The sequence below is a fragment of the Xiphophorus couchianus genome, chromosome 12 (assembly GCF_001444195.1).
Source record: "Xiphophorus couchianus chromosome 12, X_couchianus-1.0, whole genome shotgun sequence".
Lineage (NCBI taxonomy): Eukaryota > Metazoa > Chordata > Actinopteri > Cyprinodontiformes > Poeciliidae > Xiphophorus > Xiphophorus couchianus.
In genome coordinates this window covers 16,286,769-16,306,936 of record NC_040239.1, presented here as the reverse complement: position 1 = coordinate 16,306,936, position 20,168 = coordinate 16,286,769, and the positions used below count along the sequence as shown (strand labels likewise).

At 41.2% G+C, this 20,168-nt stretch overlaps 1 protein-coding gene across 7 annotated transcripts in view; it reads right to left on the bottom strand.

Annotated features, from left to right (window-relative positions):
* Window positions 1-20,168, bottom strand: part of smtnb (smoothelin b) — a 54,797-nt gene that overhangs the window by 2,046 nt on the left and 32,583 nt on the right. For 3 of the 7 annotated variants that reach the window (XM_028032843.1, XM_028032847.1, XM_028032848.1), the window contains 12 exons: window positions 19,718-19,769; window positions 18,109-18,702; window positions 15,795-15,868; window positions 6,698-6,883; window positions 6,486-6,561; window positions 6,276-6,317; window positions 4,817-4,996; window positions 4,630-4,692; window positions 4,479-4,551; window positions 4,227-4,403; window positions 4,016-4,142; window positions 3,758-3,909 (listed from right to left, as the gene is read on the bottom strand). In XM_028032843.1, the coding sequence (XP_027888644.1) occupies window positions 3,758-3,909; window positions 4,016-4,142; window positions 4,227-4,403; window positions 4,479-4,551; window positions 4,630-4,692; window positions 4,817-4,996; window positions 6,276-6,317; window positions 6,486-6,561; window positions 6,698-6,883; window positions 15,795-15,868; window positions 18,109-18,702; window positions 19,718-19,769 (1,796 nt within the window). Of the gene's footprint in view, window positions 1-1,238; window positions 1,417-3,757; window positions 3,910-4,015; window positions 4,143-4,226; window positions 4,404-4,478; window positions 4,552-4,629; window positions 4,693-4,816; window positions 4,997-6,275; window positions 6,318-6,485; window positions 6,562-6,697; window positions 6,884-15,794; window positions 15,869-18,108; window positions 18,703-19,717; window positions 19,770-20,168 lie in introns of all 7 variants that reach the window. The other 4 variants (XM_028032844.1, XM_028032845.1, XM_028032849.1 and 1 more) reach the window with 4 other exon arrangements.

Sequence of the window (20,168 nt, the reverse complement as noted above, 5' to 3'; positions counted from 1 at the left end):
GCAGAAAATGGCCACAAGGTGGCGTTTGACTCCGCAAACCTTTAGACATGTCACAGCAGAAAGTAAAGAATATTGGAAACATAAACAACAAATGTCTCTCAAGAGAGAAGAAACGTCACCGCGAGGAAAGTTTTCTTATTTAAGGATCTACAGACACATTGCTGTGTGTTTCAAGTTAAAGTATCTTTAAAAGGCTTTATAAGCGAATAGGATAAACACTTGTAATCTTAAACTCGATCAGATGAGGAGCGGGACAACAAAGCGGTTCTCTTCTCTGCTTTGTTTCTCAACTTGGACAGCAATACAGCAACTCCTTTTAAAGTGCTGCAGTCGGCCCTGGCTCTCTGCCGGCCGAAGACACAGAGCGCAGAGATGCACACATTCACATATACCATGTTTGGTGCCGTAGACCACAGAAACTTTATATTAGCATGACAGACCAAATGTAAAAAGCAGACATTAATGTTTATCTATTCATAGTTTTTGCCCTACACTGGTCATTTTTTTGCATCCCTTGAAGTTTTCCACATTATGTTACAACCACAAACTACAATTCACTGTGTTGGGATTTACCGGTATACACAGAGAAAATGTAGAATCGTTGTTAAATGGAGGAAAACTGATTAAATGTAATTTGATTTCACTGAAATTACAGCCACAAGTCTTTTAATGTTGGCAGTATGATGGTCTTAGTGACCACTCAATCTTGTAGACTGAGTAAGTTCAAAACAAAAATCTAACTGCAAAATAATTGTATTTTTCTACAGATCATTTTTAAATGTAAAAGAAGAATCCGTGTTTTTATATTCTCTATAGTTGTCCCTACTAAATACAGTTAATCTCACAGAACGATGCTAACACCACAATGCCTCCTGTGTTTCTATCAAAATATCACCTATAAAAAAACAGTTCTTTCTATAATGTGTTGATTTAAATTCTATATAGTTGAAATCATCACAGGTGGCCTCTTGCGGACTTCGATAACTGCATCCATTTTGTTAATGCTGGATTTCATTTAGGGGTATCAGAGTAAAAAGGACTGAAAACAAATGCAAACACAAATGGAGAGTTTTGTAAAGATCTCGCAGTTATACGCTCTTGTGTTGGTTATCATATGCTGAAGTTTGTCGTCGTTATGTGGCAAAGCGTGAAAAAATTCAAGGGATATGAATAATTTGCAAACCACTAAAAGTCAGAACCAAAACCAGGCCCCCTTAGAAGCTCGTCCCCCGTCTCACCATAGGTTTAGTTTTAGTTGAGGAGCAACTCTAGGAGGAATTTTTGGTTTTAACCAGGCCCTTCGTCACCAGGCCCCTGTAGAACTCCTGCAGGTACGTGTACACACACTTCCAATCCGGCTCGCGCATCTTCACCATGTCGTCCACATCCAACAGCTGGGGGCAGTCCACTAGTTTCCTGCGCCCGCGCCCGAAGGTGAGGGTTGTCAGAGGAGAGGACGAACACAGGGGAAGCGGAGGACAGGAAATGCAGAGGATGAAGGACAGATGCAGAGAGAAAACAGGGGAAGGGAGGAAAAAACAAACAGAGCAGTGAGCAGCCAAAAAATAAAGGATTCAGTGAAAGAACGAAGAGACAAAAAAAAAAAGAACACAAAAATAAACATTACATTCAGTGTTGATAAATACATCCATGAGTCAACATGCTTCATGAACTTTGCAACGTCCAACATGTGGCGTACACACACAGGACAAAACACAGTGTCAAATGAGCATCAGCTGATGCCCATTCAGCCTTTAAGAGGGTTGTTTTTTTCTGTGGTTAACTTTTAATGAGGCATGGGCTGAGAACGGCTAAGGAGGCACACAGAGTTACGTTTTCAAAGCTTAAAAACGTTTTCATCATATCGTTCTGAACAGTTTAGGGGCATTAATGACAATAGAGACAATGTTGGCGTGACCAGCTGCTTCTTGGCAGCAGTAGAAATCATTCTCACTATTTTTTTTAAATAAACGTATTATTTCATACAATAATTACTTTAAAACCAAAATTCTTTTAAATAAAAATATACTATATTTCTGATCAAACCATCAGCTTTAATTTAATTAAAAATGAATGTGTTAAATGTTTAAATAAGTTATCAGTAAATGAACAATAAAATGATTTAATCATTTTATAGATTTTGTTTATCAGTTGTATAAATAGTGGGATAGGATGACACTGTATTTTTGGTCGATGTCATCACTCTGTGAGAATCTCATAAAGGCCCATGCCTACTTTAGACTTGAATATTACAACAAAACACAGGAAAAAACAATGATTTAACAAAATAATAGAATAAAAACATTCAGCTATGGAGTGACTATAAACACACTTGTGCAGATGTACATTCGGGGAGTGTGTTGCGTGGATCTTCTGTGACTGGAGATACGAGTGAGGATGCAGCACAAAGTGTAAAAGATGAGCCACTGAGGCTGATGACAGTACGGACATTATTCTACCTGCGACTTGTGAGAGCACACACACAAACAGAACAGGTGGGTGGGTCAAAAAAAGTCATATTGAGATGCAAAACAGACGAGGGGAGAAAAAGACGAGAGAAATATGAAGGACAAGGCTCAGATGGGAGGTGGAGGATTTTTTTCAAACCATAGTCAGAGCCGCTGTTCCCTTGAAGGGACGTTTGGAGGCAGAGTTAATGCAGAACAAGAGGTTTACTCAGCCTCGATAGACGCTTTATATACCTGGGAGAGATGGTTAACATATTTAGACTGTAGTAGATGGTGGCATGTGGCTTGAAGAGTTAAGTTCACAGAAAGAGTGGGATGGAAGGATCTGCTAAATGAAAAGAAAGGGAATATATCTGAGGGAGCTCTGCTGTTTATGCTGGACTGGGTTCCTGAGCAATAACTCCTTCAGCTGACTCCTTATGTTATTTTTACACTTTCACTATCGGAAAAAAACAAATTCTGCATAAACAGCTGCATAAAAGGTTTCTCTATTAGTGATGTGTAGCTGTTATGGAAAAGGTATTCCCTAGGGATCAGTCCTTGGGTCAGTGTTATAAATTAATTATTTATTAAGCAACACTTCATCACTCAATCTAAAGAAATTCAAAAAAAGGTGGGAAAAAGTTATTGACATCTATCAGTCTGTGCGAGGTTGCCAAGCCATTTCCAAGACTTGGGACTCCAGTAAAGCACAGAAAGAGCCGTTATCCACAAAATGAGAAAAAAAAAAAACATGGAGAGGTGGGGAACCTTTACAGAAGTGGACAACTGACTAAAATTTCTCCAAAGGTGGGTCAACGACTCATTAATGAGGTCACTAACGAGCCCAGAACAGCATTTAAAAAAACTTCAGGCATCATCTTCCTCAGTTAAGGTCCGTGTTCTTGATTTCCACGGTGAAAACCACTAACCAAAAGAGCACCGATATCCGTACAACGCCAGCACAAAAAAGTGCCGCTTGTCTCACTACACTTACTGTAAAATAAAAAAAGCAAGATATTTCTGACAGATATGGTGGAGGTTACACAATAGTCAGAAGATCCTAAAGAAGAAAGCCCAGACATCGATTTGTGACCTTAATCACAAATGTGTTGTGCAGCAGGACAGGTAGTTTGGAAAGCTTTGTTTAGAATTGAAATTAGTTTGATGATCTGAAACACTTAAGTGTGACAAAAAAAAAAAAAAACGTGTCAAGAGGCAAATTATTTTTTACTGCGCTGTATAATAACACTCCAGATCTAAATGGATCTTTTTTTGGTTAGAAATACAACAATGTTCCGATTACTCACTCTGCGGCGCTGAAGGCCACCTCGAAGTTTTGCCTCCGGTTGCTGGGGCTCAGGGAGTCGTAGTCAAAGGCGTCAGGGAAGAAATTGTGCACCAGGGCACAAAACGCCATACCGTTACTCCAGCTGGAAGAAAAGTTCTGGATGTCCACGTGCTGAGGGAGAGGACAAACTGATTATCAGTAAGACGTAAGACGACTTTCATGAAGAAGAAGAAAAAAAACGTAATCTCAGCCCCGGTTTAGCTCCTGCCCTGCTCACCTCATAGGAGCGCGTCTTGGCACGACACCAGTCAAGCAGCATCTGCTTGATGGTGTTTGCGTTTGGTACACCAAAGCTGGTGGAGCGCTGCACCTTGTTTATCTTGGCTACTGCCTGGTTTCCAGGGCTGAAAGAAAAGCCATAGTTGCTTTAGTAAATACACACGCTCCGACCTCGATCTTTCTCATTCCACCTCTCAGTTTCTGCTCACCCTCCGCCCTCCTTCTCCAGCTTCTCTATCATGGCTTTCCGAGTCTGCATGGCGGACGTCTTGGGCATCGTCTGGGCCCTCATCAGCTCCTTGCGCCTCTCTGCCTGCCGTCGATCGATGGCAGACAAACCGCCGCTGCCGCCTCGAGGCGACGTGTCGTCCTCGCGATCAAAAACACTGAAGCAGAGATTTGGAAAAGTGTTAGAAAGTGGAAAGGTTGAATTATTTCTGCACCACTGCCTCCAGACCCACCTGCCAACTTTTTTGCTTGTGTTTGAGGATGAGGACGAGGTGAAGCTGTATGATTTTGACTGGACTGTTCCCCCTGAAAGCACAAACAAATTTAATATAAAAAGGAAAAAACAAAAAAGGTACATAACACTGTGTAAAACTAGCATCTTACTGCCTGTTTTCTGCACAAAACTGGTCTCTACAACCGTGCTGCGTGTTGATTTGCTCCCATCATCTAAAAGAAAGCGAATCATTTATATGCTTGGTGTGTTTTTCAATACATTTTATCTTTTTATACTCTACAACTTTGGAACAAAAAGAGGCTTGATGGAAGTTTCAAGAAAAATAAAGAAAATTACCAGACTGAGCAAAACGGTTTGTCTTAGTCACTTGGCTGAGGGTTGAACCATCGGCTGACTTTTCCATCTTTCTCATCACCACCTCCCCAGCTCCGGGTCCAGCACGACCTTTCTGTCCCCTCTCGTCTCTCTGCAGTCGCAGCTCCTGCAGACGAGTGTCACGCTCCTTCTCTCTTTGGTCTGGTGAGGGAGCAGGCGAGGGAGAAATGATGTCAGTGGAAAAAAAAAGAAAGAGAGAGGTAAGTGAAGGAGGATAAGAAATCCTAAACAAGCTGACAGCACCTCATTTGACAGCGGAGGAGATGGATGAAAACAAGGCTTCCTGATTTGAGAGCTAGATTTTTCACAAGTCTTTCCACAGCGCTTTAAAATGTCTCCAACACACAAACACCCACGGATGGGAGGTTCAGCAGTTGTCAAATAACATGTCCTGCACAAACAGCCCAGAACAAAGTGAAAAAAAGCACGGCACAGGACTGCTCTAAATTTAGCAGCATCCACGGCACTGATACCTTCCCAGCTTTTACCTAAATTGGTGTCTATGAGAACCGTTAAGTGTTGTTCAGATTTCAATCATGCTTCTTCCATTTTTTCACATTTAGTCACTTTACAAACAGGTTTCTTATACATTTTAATGTGATTGATCAATTCATAGTATCTCCGAAGTGATACCAGGAGGACACTTTTCTTCACAATTACAATCAAATAAGTGCGGCATGCTTACGTTTGCAGCAACGCAATTATTGCTGCACTGCTGCAAGTCTTTTGCATTATTCTTCAATTTTTTTAGTCTTCATTAGTCTTCAACATCTAGAAATGGGAACTTTCACCTAATCCTTCCTCGCAAAATTGCTCTCCCTCGGGCAGACTGTCTGTGAACACAGATTTTTAAGTCTTGACAAAGATTCTCGATTTAATTGTTATTTGGCCTCTCAGGAGGGGCTTGAGTCTTGGTCTTCATGTTATGATGCCGTTTTTTTCTCTAACAAATACCTTCACAGAACAGCTGGATTTATATTAACATCAAGTTACACACAGGTGGACTCTACTTAGTAACCATGCGACTTCTGAAGTCAGCTGGATTTGACTTAAGGGCATCAGAGTAAAAGGGGTGAAACGTAAAAACAATCATTGAACCAGAGATCATTTTCTTTCCACTTCACAATCATGCATTCCTTTGTGTTGATCAGATACATAAAATCCCAGTAAAGCTCTAAAGCTCCATGTCACTGAGTGAAAATGTCATTCACAGACCAGAGAACTCAACAGCAAAACCACAAGCCTGATGCAACTTAAAAAAAAAACAAACTAAAAAGTAAAGTGCTCATTGAAAACACAAGTGGAGAGATTCACTTCCATGCATTTTATCAACCACTACTTCTGAGTTAAAAACTGTAGCGGCTGATAACAAAAAGCAAACCCAGGCAGAACTCATTTATTAATGGGCACTACAGACCACCTGTCATACCCATTTCCTCCTGGCTACATCCCAGCATGGCCTCTAGGGGCAGAAAAGTCATTTTTTAACATGTTAGGAATTGAAAAATGCTACAAGCACATGAACATTTTATTACAGTAAAGGCAGCCCCTGATTTTGTTTATTCAGAAAAGACACAAAGAAAATGAACCAGTTGATTTTACTAGTAAAGACACCTCCACATGCAGCTACCTCTCTTTCTCTTGCGAAGATCTCTCATGGCGGCACGGATCATCTTCCTCTCCTCGAAATCTTTGGACTCATCGAGCTGAGAGAGACAAAAAAACGAGAACAACAAAGAAGTTCATGAAATAAACAAAAAATGGGGCAGATTGATTTTTTAAACATGCAACATTTACTTAAAAAAAAAACAACTTGAGTTTTATTTCAAACTTGTGATGTACCATCTTGTCCAGGAGCTCCTCATCCTCGATGGCGGCGAGCTTTTCGGCCGTCAGTTTTCCAGAGCTCTCTACAAGTTTCGTCTGAGTACTGGAGCCATTGGGGATGGCGGGGACTTGACGCGCAACTATCAGGGACGGTCCGGCCGAAAACATCAGCTCCGAGGCAACGACAGGTTCTGTCTCCATCTGAGTAAAACAGAGAGAAAGGACGAGTTAAATATTGAGAAATAAATATCCATGAGTCAATTCAGGTTGAAGGGTGGGAATCAGTTAAAATTGGGGCAATGAAGGAAAGATGAGTACTCAATAGTTTAACAAAATTTGAATGAAAACAAATGTTGGTAAAAACACGCATGGTCACAGTATTTCTCTGCATCATGAAGCGTTATGAGACGACTGAAAAGATGCCAAGTAATAAAGGACTGAGCTTTTAAAAAGCCAGACTGATCTTCTAAAGTAGGTTTTAAAACATTTCTGGACATTTACTACTGAACTGATAAAGCTCGTCTTCCATGAATCACTTGTTTCACAAAAGACTGGCCTTTCACCATCTCCCCTCTGTCTTCATGCCCTTCCACAGAGACCGACATTAAGCACATGAGCGGGAGGGAAAGCCTGCCAAGTCACTGTTGGCTCGGATCAGCGTGTGACCGAGTGTCTTTATAATAACCGAGCTCCTGCCAGCCTGCAGCTTGTGACCGTATCACCATTGGACAGAACGATGTACCAACACGTATTATTTCTAAACAAATGGAAAAAACTCTTTGTTATGTACACTAGAGGAGAAACAGAGCTCCATAAGAACAAACATCAGATATTTGTTACATAAACCTGACAATGTACCTGTCATATTCTAAGTGACCATCATATTTTAAAACATACATCTTGAATTTATACATAGCATTAAATAGCTGAAGCAGAGTGTAGTTCTCTAGCTTTAATGCTTTTTAAAACAACAGAGTCCAGGTTCAGATATAGCTCAGTCCACAGCTGCTCTCAGGGTCCCAGAGGGACCATGTCTCACCAAGGGGGGACAGCTACAGAGCTGTGCAAACAAGGGTGGCCCCTTGTTTGTCAGACTTTTCTGGACACAGAGTTTTGAACCCCTGGGACAGGCTGCACTGAGAGGCTCTTGACCGATAAAGAATGCTTTGGGACGCGACCCAGCCAAACATGGACTCTGAGGCTTACAACCACGCAAAACGACTCAAAGGAACCATGTTCGAACTTCAGTTTCCACCCCAATCAGCACAAAATATACATTTAGTTTTTCCTACAGCAACCTTTGCTAACCCTTCTCTCTTCCAGGCAAAGACACCAACAGAGCTACCATAGAGAGCTCCTGTGCTTTATTTGTTCCTCAGTGTGCTCTCCATCCTCTTCATCCCCAGTTGCTTTCAATAGACCAACTAGTGATGGTCTCATACAGAGCCTGGTTCTGCTGGAGGATTCCTCCTGCTAAAAGGGAGTTATTCTCTTCCACTGTTACCACACACTAGCTAAGAATGCAGAATGCTGTCTAATAAGATAACCCTTAATCATTGACTTTGTTCTTTAGATCAACCAACTTTATAACCATTCATCCATTCATCCTCCACTCCAGGCAGGAAGATATCAGGTGCAACTTTGAGCTGCACTCTGGCTGCCCTGGTGTCTCTTGTGTCTGTTTTTATTCAGTGTCCATTGATTGGGTTTATCACAGTTCCACACAAGACAAGTTGACTACAAGACAAAGTTTGAGTACAAAGAGGGAACCGACATATGTTTTGGGAGAACATGCTAATCCTACGGAGAAAAGTCCTTTGCCTGGAACCTCTTGCTCCAAAGCAACAACGCTAACAACCGAACCACTGTGTCTTTTCACCAAATGGCCTTTAATGATGAACTAAATGTACATTAATACAGTTAGTATTAAATTGGACTGCATGCACTTTAGACTGACATATGCTGGAAAAAAAATTTATTTGATTAAATTTCATATAATTAAATATGAACTGAAGTCATTTATCCTGTAAAGAGAATTAAGATGACATTTGTTGCAATCTGGTGGTATTTTAAGAAAGTGAGTTTTACTGAATTTGGAAAGCATAATGAGGTCGGTGTCCATTATTACATCAGAGAGAAACGGTGAGACAACTTTCACTGCAGGAGCTGGTAAGCAGACTGAGATGTCAAGCGCGATCTTAGAAATGTTGCGAATGTTAAAAGTCAAGAGTAAAAGGAATATTTTTAAAATGAAACAATGTACATAGAGAATGTGTTGCTCTCTGTGTACATCTACAAAAGAAGCTTTGAGATAAAGAGCCAGATTGTTATTGGAGGCAGATAAACTGAGGTTTAATTAGCGACAGACAAACCCAGTTTATTGAAAGACTGATAAACAAGCGGTGTTGGTTTTGTCGTCATCATTTCTTTGCACCTTTCTGTGTACATTATGACATTGCAACAACTATCAAAACAAAAAAAAAAACAACCATCGCAACTGAAATTAGAGAAGAGTGTTGATGACCAGAACTGGACGGTTTTCAGCTCAATCTGACCCTTTTCTGATCAGCATTGCCAACCAGCTCACTCTGATAACCACTGTTTTCAATAAGTTGAATTCATAAACTTTTCTCAGTTTCAGTAATGTTTTTAAAATCAAGTGAGAGGAAACACTGAGATTTAGGAAGCTCTGATAGGTTAAACATGTTTCCGGGTTTTTTCAGACAATAAGAAAAGCACAAAATCCAGCAAGTAACGGGAAGGCTAAATAAAAAACAGCAAAGTTGTCATTTTATCCTTTTAAACAGAGGTGCCCATAGTGAGGCTCACCTGCTGTTTGTGGCCTTTGAGATGACCAAACCCCAAGCCTCTGGCAAATTAAGAACTCATGTTCTGGAAAACACAAAGTACTCATCTTTCAATAACTGTGTTATTTACTTCTATATAACCGTCATAGTAAACAGAACAAAAATCCAGCAATAACCCTAAAATTAAAATCCCACCTCCGTTAGGTTGTGTTAGTTTCACAATATTAAGAATGCAGCTCCAATTTCTTTTTATGTTATGCCTGTGAAAGAGAAATCAGAATAGAAAACAAAGACAGCTTCAGATTGGTGTACTTCAAACTAAAATATATTTTTGTTTCCCACCAAACAGCAAACAGAAAGCCGTGCCCACACAGACACACACACTAAGGAACTATCTGCCCAAACTGACTGACAGCTGAGATGTTTTTCAGTTGAAGTGAGGACATGATGAGGGATTAAGTGACCAGAGGGGAAGTGTAGGTCAACAAGAACACGTACAGAACAAAAGGCAGCAACACTTGGATGCCACCAACGAGTCGAGGAAAGCTGATCCACGGCTAGATTGTGGATCAACTGAAACAAAGGCATACCCATTGTTCACATGGCTTATTTAAATTAAAAGGTGTCATGACCAGAAGGATTTACAAAGAGTAGTACCGTGTTGCTGTCAGGAGACATCGTTGATATCACAGATGGTGCAGAGAGCGAACGGCGGGTCACAGAAGTTGATGAGGGCTCTGACGAGTCCAGTGGGCTTGAAACAAAATCCTGGGCGACAGTTTGATCTGACAGTCCCAAGATATCAGATGCTTCCTGTAGCACGCCGGATGGAGAATCTCTGGACATGCAGGTCGAATCACTGCATGAAAATTCAACTGTGCTCTTGTTGAGTGTGCATGGAGGGCCATCGTCGTTGGATGAAGTTTTGGTTTCATGTGGGATAGAGCAGACTTCCTGCAGGATTCGATCAGGCAGTCCAGTTACTTGACAGAGGGCCTCCACATGCCTCACCATCCGTTCCTGCTCAGCTCTAAGCTGGAGGTTCTCCTCCTGCAGTCTGGAAATGGCTTCCAGTAAACCAGTCATCTGGACTGCTGCCTCCTCCAACTGGACATCCACTTTCTTCCCAAAAGCCTGCAGGTCACTGTGGATCTCCTTCACAGCACATCGCAGCATTAACTCAAGCTTCTTCTCGCTAAACTGCACCTCCTCTTTGTTGTCCTCTTCCTTGGTTTCCTCCGGGGCAAGCAGATCACCGATCACCTCCTCCAGGCCAGACTCGGCACAAGCACTTTCTGGAGAGCCCAAAGACTCTGCAGGCTGCGAAGCTGGAAGGAAGTCCAGGTTCACCCCAGGCATAGTGACGGAAAATGCGTTCTCTCACAAATCTCCTCAAAACTGCAGCTTTCTTACCCGAGAACAAAGAGGTTATTACCTCTCACAGAGCAGCAGAAGCGCTTCTCTCAAACTACGCCTGTTCTTTATACCCTCAACCAGCAGACCCTCTTCACAGGGAGCCAAATAAAAGCCAATGAGCGCGCAGCGACTCTCGTTTCCCAGGCAGCACCCACCCACTTATTTCTTGGGTGCAACGGACAGTATATTTATCTTCTGCCCTGCGGTTATTCCACTAAGCCGGTCACTCTTTGAGGGTGGGGTGGGGGAGAAAAGAGAAAACAATTTGAAACACTCACCCCTCCCACATCAACCTTCCTTTTATTTTGGGCACGTCCTTCACACCTCGACTGGAAGGCAAACAGTGGTTTAGACATTGCCACAGGCCATGGCTCTGTTTCACTCCTCCTAAAACTGCTTTCTAATAAAATATGACTGAGTTCCAGACTGATCAGCTCTTTTGAACAAGAACGACTGAAAGCAGAGCCCCACTATTAATACCAAAGCATGAAGGGCTGATCTCTTCCACAGTTTTGGTTTAGACCCCTTAGTAATTAAGAAAGACTCCAGCTGCTGCTCACATGGAAACTTTAAGTGCTGTTAAAGTCAGAGTGCTGACAGACTTGTGTGTGTGTGTGTCATCTTGTTTGATGTTCAAACTTTCCTATTAAATGTAGACTGTGGATATACTGCCACGTTGAACTCCTTGTATTGGAGGCATCTGTAGCGTGCAAAGAATGCAGAAAGTGAAACTCTTGATTCCTAATTACAGGCACTTCCCATACATCAATGCAAAAAAATATTTTGTCAAGTACTTATTCTTTTTTTAAGTATTCACACTCGTTTTTCCTAGCATTTTATCATGCTAGGATACGAGTAATAATCTGCAGTGTTTTGTGTACACCTATAAACCTTCCTGATAATCATTTGCAGATCCTCCTTTTGCTGCAGGTCTTTCAGGATATTTCTCTACCAGCTGCACATCTAGATTTCAGCTCACTCTTCTTTGTGCAAGAGCTCAAGCTCAGTCAGACTGGATGGAGAGGATCTGTGAACTTTAGTTTTCAAGTCTTGCAATAGATTCTCAGGTGGATTCAAGTCTGTACTTTGACTATGCCATTCTAACTCAGAAATGCGCTTTACTCTGAACAATGTGGCTGTTTGGTTTGGATTAAAACTATGCAAATATCACCATGTTTTGCAGTGCGAGTAGCATCAAGAACTGTTCTGCATATCGCCTACGTGTCTTCTGGCAAACCTGACTTCTTTCTGGATTTCTTTGAACACTTATTTTCTTCTTCTTCTTCTGAACAATTATTTCTGGGTGCTACTCTTCCACCCAGGCCAGATCCTTGGAGAGCATAACTAAGTTCCCCATCTGAGCTGAGGATCTCTGAACTCCTCTAGAGTTACTGTGAGCCTTAAAGGTGCTTTTTCTCTTAACCCTGTAACTAAACTATTACTGAAACTCAGAGGGGAAGTCAAAGTCAAAGGGCAGCAGTTGTTTCTGACCTTTGCACGTTAGCAAAACACTTCACTGGAAGTATTTAGCTCCAAGGGAAATGAATAGAGAAATGCTGAGCAGCAGTAATGAAAAACAGCTTTTACCCACTGAGGACATTTCATCTAGTTGTTTATCTGCAACAAGATAACTCAAAATATCAAAACCAGAAGGAGGAACATGCAAACCTTAAAACTGGATTTCTGATTAAAGTGAAACTGGTGGTAATTTGATAAACTCATTAAATATAAATATAAATATAAAGAAAAAAACTATTTGAACTCAATATGCTTTAAAACAATGCAGCGATTGTAGACAAAAAGAGCAGCTAGACATTATATTTTCTCTGTGACACATGTGAGTCTGTGGTATAATTCATAATTCATGTGTTGCAGATCACCAGGTTCTTGTCCTCTGGTCGCAAAGTGAGACAATCAGCCACCAGGTTGCTGGTTAGGGGTGTCTGCGTCCCAGATAACGCTGCAGGTCTAAACCGGACTCAGCAAAGCTGGAGTGGACCGTCACCATACTGAGAATTTATAACATTTCTCTCTCAGAGTCTGATTTACACTTCGTTCCTCTGAAAAACCAGAGCAATCAGCATCAACAAGTTTTATTGGGATTAAAATGATTGGAGCAAGTAAATAACAGAGGAGGGGAGCTGTGAGGTTAGACCACCAAGGAGAAGTCCGGACCACCCAAACGGATCAGGGCTTCCAACAGGAACCATGATGGTCAATAAACACCAGCAAACAGGAAGAACTTGCTCAACTCACATTACCCTAAAGTCTTCATATCACTCCCCTTTCTAACTGTAATGGCCATTTTTCCCACCAGACCGCCACCTTTCTAACAGCCATGAACTTTGACAAGGCAAGGTCTGGAAACAGAAGAGCTCTGAAAGCATCTACCTCTGGCTAGCACTGCTGCGCCCCATGTTGATGTCAACCATCAATGTTGGCTGCTGTTTTTACAATCTCATTAGCCAAGTCAGCCTAAGTCTTTGTCTGGTAAAACTTGAGAAAATCCAGGCACATGGAGCTGATACATCGGCTTATCCAACCGATGACAGGAGAGAAAGACTTACTGCGGCTTATCGCCGGAGGATTTCATGTTAGGCTGCTTATACGACGGCACGACATTACGTGAAGCAGCTTAATGTTACAATCTCTTTTTCTAATTTACATAAAATAAAATGCACATTTATGGCAATCCTTGCATGATGAGTGGGTCTGGCTGAAGAACAAAATTGCTTTCTTCCTGCAGATGTTCACTTTAAGGTGATAAAGCAAGACATCAGAAGTCGGTGTGCTGTAAACTTCTCCAAATGTTTATTCCTGACGTGCCAGGTGTGCTCACTGTTCTCCAACAAACCACTCAGGCCTTCACAGGACAACTGTATTTACATTAAACAAAGTAAATCTTACTTTTTTTCTCAGTAAGTTTTTATTCTAATGATATTTCATAAATGAAACAACCCAGGTAATCACAGAAATCAAAACAAATAAATTCTTAAATTAAGTTAGATGTAGAAGTGGAATAAGTTGAATAAGCATTAAACACATAAATAAAGGAAGCAGCAAAAATACATAAAAATCAACTACAGTGAACCCTCGCTGTATCACGGTTCACCTCTCACGGTCTCGCTGCGTCACGGATTTGCATCGTGCATTGTGCTCTGCATTCTGATTGGCTAAACAGTTTCTCCGCTTCTTCTCTACCTGTGTGTCAACAACGTTGCAGTTTAATATGTTCACGTACGTAAAACAGATTGCCAATTTCAAGAATCTTTTTGCCCAGAAGAAAAAAGAGCGACAACAACTACCGATAACTATGTTCTATGATAAAACACACCTGCACCGCGGGCTTTAGAAGAAAAAAATTGCTACGGAGCGGAGTCAGGATGCAGTGGCTCAGTCAGAAGAGCAGTGAAATACACGTGAGTCACTATTTGTCCTACTGTACGTTGTTTTTTTTTTCATAATCGTTTTTCATTTTCTCCCGTTCTAATCCAATGACTCGGGTTGCGGTGGGGCGGCGCTGATCTCCGCAATTTGAAGCCTTCAGTTCGTATTGATGATTAAAATTATTATTTTACAGTACAGTAGTTATTTGTAAAAAAAATAAATAAATAAATAACGTTTATACAGTACTTTTATTTGTTAAACAAATGCTTGGGCCTGTAAAAAGGTTTTGTTCTTTGGTTTCAATGTATTCATTGTATAACTGTAAAAAAAAAAAAATAAAGGTTACTACTTTACGGATTTCGCCTATCACAGGTTCTTTTTGGAACGTAACCCCCGCGAAAAACGAGGGTTCACTGTATATCTAAAATTAGTACTCAGGAAGTAATCCTGTCTCTCTCAGAGCCAATTAATATCAGCTGGTGTAGTTTCTCAAGAAGGTATTGCACAAGAATTACATCATGGTGGGTAAAAGCAAAGAGCTCTAAAGACCTTTATAACGCTATTGTTGGAAAACATACTGATGAAACCGAAATAAATTTCTGAATGAGTCAAAATATAGAATATTTAACATTTTAACATTTTGTGCTACAAGGTCTAGGAATAGTTGGGGTCTGTTTCCCAACCAGTGTTGGCGTCTCATCAAGAGCCTAAACCGTTTTAACCCGACACCTTTGACCCTCGCTGCAGCCATGCAGAGGCTTTCCTTCACAGGCCTGCAGGGCAGAGCCCTAATTAACCAGCTTTTTGATCCCATAACCAGATTACGGCCGCACTCCAAATGCAGTCGTTAAATTAAAAACGTAAACAGGACATAACTCCGCTCAATCCTTCACTCTCAATTCACAAAGAAGCTTCCTTTCAGGGAGTGAGAAGTTTTAAAGAATGATGCAAATGGGAATGTTAAGAATCGGCCTTAACCTCCCAGGTCACAGTGAGATAGGAGGGGATTTGTTTGCGCTTTCTGCTAATTCTCACACCAGACGTCTTCCAGCTAATAGGAACATGTGCAAGAGATGCTTCTCTGAGAAACAAAGCAAGTGATGAACTCGCTGCAGCGTAAACTCCACGGACAGATACAGACAGGTGTGATTTAGGGAAATGGTTGCCAGATAAAACCCTGCAGAGAGAAAAGCAAGAACACCTCCCTTCTCCCCTCTGTCTTCTTCACATACCATACAAGGACAGATACGACTGGTGGCCCTTCTCTGTGTTTGATAAACACCGCTCCTTTCTGCTCTACCTCCTTTCTCCTCACTCTGTTCTGTTCTCCTGCCTCTGCTGGAGGACCTTCCCAGACCTTTAGAGGTGATTTCTAAGCGTGAGTTGTGGCTGAAACGCCAGAGGACTCACACAGAGTTCAAATTTAGAACATCATCTGGGAACTTTTGTTTCCGAGTATTTTTGGCAAAGCTTTTACGAAACACTTCCTAAAAATATCCTACCTTGATGGAGGATCCGCTGGAGAAGGTAGACGAGGAGATCTTGAATGGCGCTGCTCTTAGGCCAAGGGTCAGCTCTGAAAGGCATGCACAAAACAGGAACTTAAACATGTATAACTTTGGAGTTGTTTAAAGACTGGAGATGTGTGCAGGATTTTCCACTCTGCTGGTGTGACTCAGTCGGCTGCTGAAGCTTTCAGAGTAAACATTCATCCAATTTAAAAAAAAAAAAAAAAAAGGAGAAAATACAGATTTTTTAGCCTGAACAGTTTTCCTCATTAGGCTCCCGGAGCACGAGTTTGAGTATCCTTGGGATTCATTGCTTCCCTCATCCAAACACACACGGAACAGCTGGATCACAAACCACAGGAGTGATGCACCTCAGCATGACGCACAGCACATTTACAAGCTTTTACGGTGCCTTTGAGGGAAACCTGAAACGTAGTTGCAAACTACCTTCACTCAAACCCGGACAGGCGGATTCCAAAAAAGGAGCTTTAAAACTATTAAAGCAAATTGGGCTGAAAAACAGCTCATAAGGAAGCCCCCGCAGGGCCCAGAGTGCATCATCAGAGAGGGGAGGGAGACGAGGAGAAGGAAGAGACAAAGAGCTTTCGGGTTGCACAGGTTCTGCTTTCATTTTAAACAAACTGTTTAGGTTGAGGATTACGGTTGCTGACAATCTGAGAAACCCCAGGTGCTTTAAATGGGCTCAGAGATAACAAATAAACTGTCTTTAAGTCACTTTTTTAGTAAGAGATCTTGATGGTTGATCAAATTTAATAAAACATATTTGAAGCTAAATTAGTTTTTTTGTTGTTTTTTTTTTTTTTACACCTTTTAACCAAAGTAGATCAATTTCACAAACACACACAGACAAGTTGGGCTCAATACACTGCAATTGAAGATACATTCCTAAACATAATAATTTCCATTTCAGCACTAATGTTATTATAAAATTGTACCAGTTTTTTCTCTTGCCATGTTACCATTTTTATAAAATAAAAAAATATAAAAAACAAGCTGAACGAAATCACAAAAACTCACATTTGGGATTTCATATTTGATTATATTTTGACAGATATGCAACAGCCCTACATTTTCTTTAATCTTCTCCCTCATATCTCCAGCACCCTCTGTTAACTTATGGATCTGAGTCTCCAAAGACTCCATTAATTATGTGCCTCCATACATCCAACTAGTCAAATATACAGTACTATCAGCATCAGGTGTATGTTAAAATTAACTAGGCAACCCTCTGCTGGTAGATCATATTTATCGAAGTCGTTTTATAACATTTTCATAGAGTAAGCCATGAGACGTGAAATTCAAATCATTTTAATTTAGCAGGATATGAAACAATCCCCTCCCTGGTGTGAACTAAAGCACCGTTTCTAGAAAACGTCTTGTGGCAGACAGCTTCTTTGTAAAACAACCAAACCTGCAACAAGAGAAAATAAGGCGGGAAAATATCCAGCATCCTCTTACATTTCCCTGCTTATAACGAATTTAAAATTGTAATAATATTTGAAATATTACAATAAATCAGCTGGGGAATCAGAAGGGTTTAGGTGAAAAAGTGGGACAGAAAAAGTAGGTGCTTAAAATTGCAATTACTTTCTCCTTTTAGCAGTACACAACGTCGCAACTGTGATTGTTAGACTTTTACTCTAAACAATTTACATTAGATCTGAGCATTGAGGTTAAATACATAATCAATATTCAGGGCATAAACACATGAAACTTGAAATTTCCTATCCAATCAAATGAAGCATCCATGCAGTTCTTTATGATTGCAAAATGACACAGATGACACACAGAGTGATGACAACTTTGATATACTGTGCAACTTTCACCTCTTGCTAGGCAAATTCACAAAGAAAGAAGATGTAACAGGAACATTTTTCTCATTATAGTTAAAATTCAGATGAATTACAGACAGCCTGTCTAGATTTAGATAAATATGTACTGAACAACACAAAGTAGCGCTCTGTGTGGGAAGACAAGACTGTTCATTCTCCCTGTAACAATAAAACCATTGAGTTTGAGCTCAGACAGCTTGTTGTTTCTGCATTTGTTTGAAATCTGCTCTCTGCTGTTGACCGGTGACCTCACCACCCCCCATCAGGGCTGAGAAACGTGCCCACTCTGTAACAAATGCCCCTCAGTCTCTGCTTATTATTCAGCCCTTATATCTCTCTGGATCACCTCGCATGTTTTGCTTGCTTAGTCTCACAAAAATCCCACTTTGAGTCAACTGACCAGGATTCCAGCTACTCTACTAGAAATTGAAAGTGTGTTTCCACAAAGCTGTTACCTGGCCTCTGTCCCAGAGTGGTGATGCGCGGCGTCATGTTGGTGATGGGCATCATGTTGCCTCTCTGCGTTGACGAGGATGATGATGATGATGTGGATGTGGTGGTGCGGCCATCCTTGATCTCAATCGTGAGGAAAGTCTTCATGTCGGGGTCTTCCTCTCCCTCAGGGACCTGCGTCTCAGCTGCTCTCCCTGGGGTCCGCTCTTCCTCTGGCTCAGCCGAGGTAGGCATATCTTTCTCAAGCCTCGTCCCGCCCAGGAAGCCCTGCGATTGGCCGGTTGAAGACAGAGGTCTATCAGCCACTCCTTTGAGGGGCTGAGGTGCAGCTGGGCTCTGGGACGCAGCGATGTTGGACACTGAGCCTACACGTGGCCTGGCTGGCGTGTCTCCAGACATGCCGGGGGATGCTGATGTTTGTGCAAACAGCTCTGCAGCTCTGGAGAGATTCGTCAGGCCAGAGATGGTCCCGTTTCTCAGAGGGGTCTTCTTCAGCGCGGGGGGATTTTGGCTGGCTTCTGTGAACTTGCGCATTCTGTCTCGAACAGAGTTGGTGCGGCTGAGCTGCTCCAATGTAAAGTCTTTCTTTTCAGGTGCTGCAGAAAAAGAAACTGATCTTAGAGAGTAATGAAATGCAGAGAAGGAAGGACTAAATTAGTCCTAATTATTTCTTATACCTTTTACAATAACTGTATTGTAGTTTATTTTGTGTGTGTAGTTAAGTCATTTTAATTTCGTTTTGTATAATTTTTTGTTTTTAGCAAAACAAATGACTCATTGTCCAGGGACAACAAATGAAATTAGCCTTTTGGCTATTTCTGGGGCATTTTCTGAGGCAATATTAATTAATGTGCATTGTCCTAACATTTCATATTTTACATCGTAAAAGGCACTTTCACTACATCCAGGTTCAAAGTTTGGACAGTTAATTTATTTTGATCACTTTATCATAAAACCTGAAAGCCCCAACAGATCCCATCATTCCTTTGCTTCTTCTTGGGTTGTTTTTCCAACTTTTTTGACTTTATTTTTGTCATAGCTGCAAAGAAATATATCATCTTAAGTAGACAAAAAGGGAGCACCCACTTTAAGTTCAGACTTTTACAAATGTAAAATTTACTAAAATAACTTCAGACTTTCAGGTCACGCTTATCGGTTTAATTTTCTGAATCACGTTTATTATGCCTGTGCTTAAAACAGGAAGAACCCAAACTGCACATAAAAACCCAATCAGATACGGTTCAACTACTCATAAAGCCAGCAGAGTTGAATGACGAGCTTTTTTTTGCCTTTGAGTCAGAAACTCCAAAATAAAAATATTGATGGCTGAAAATGCCAATTTTTGGTCTGGAAAATTGTTTTAAAACCAGAGAAATCCACAAGAAATCTTCTGCATTTAGACAATTTTCATCTGGACTGGAAATGACTACTACTATCATTAACGTTATTTATTTTGCTTTCTGAAGATGATCTCAAAGCCCTTCACTTTCAGATTTGTGAACCCGGACATCGTGGCATAAAAGAAACTGATTTAAATTCCTAACATGATGCGTTTCCAGAAAAAATATGATCCTGCTGGATGTTGAGTGTTGAGCTCAACTGGAGTCTTACCAGTTTCCTTGGTCTTTCCATGACTAAATGTCAGATTTCCATTAGCTGTTATCTAAAAAGGAAGAAAGACAAAGAAAGATACATGACAATCAGACAGAGGAAGCACCAGAGATTAAAGGTCAACATGCTCTGCTGGCAACCACAGAGCGCCAACATTGAGCTGCAGTGCAGATTCACGAGGAACTGGAATCTGCATATTGGTGCATACGCACGCACACACAGATGATGCTAAATTCAGCACAAGCTGCTTTGGTTTCATTGTGTAACATTCATACTTGGTGTCGATATGGGCCTCTGTTCTTTTCCTGGCACGGCAGCCACAGCTGGAGCCTGCGGTGTTTACATTACTCTCAGGAGACCGGCTCCACATCGGCCCATTTTAGAGCGAACAATAAAAGAAATCCGGGGCCAGCTTTGGGTGGACGTGTTTAGAGAAATGACACGATGCCTC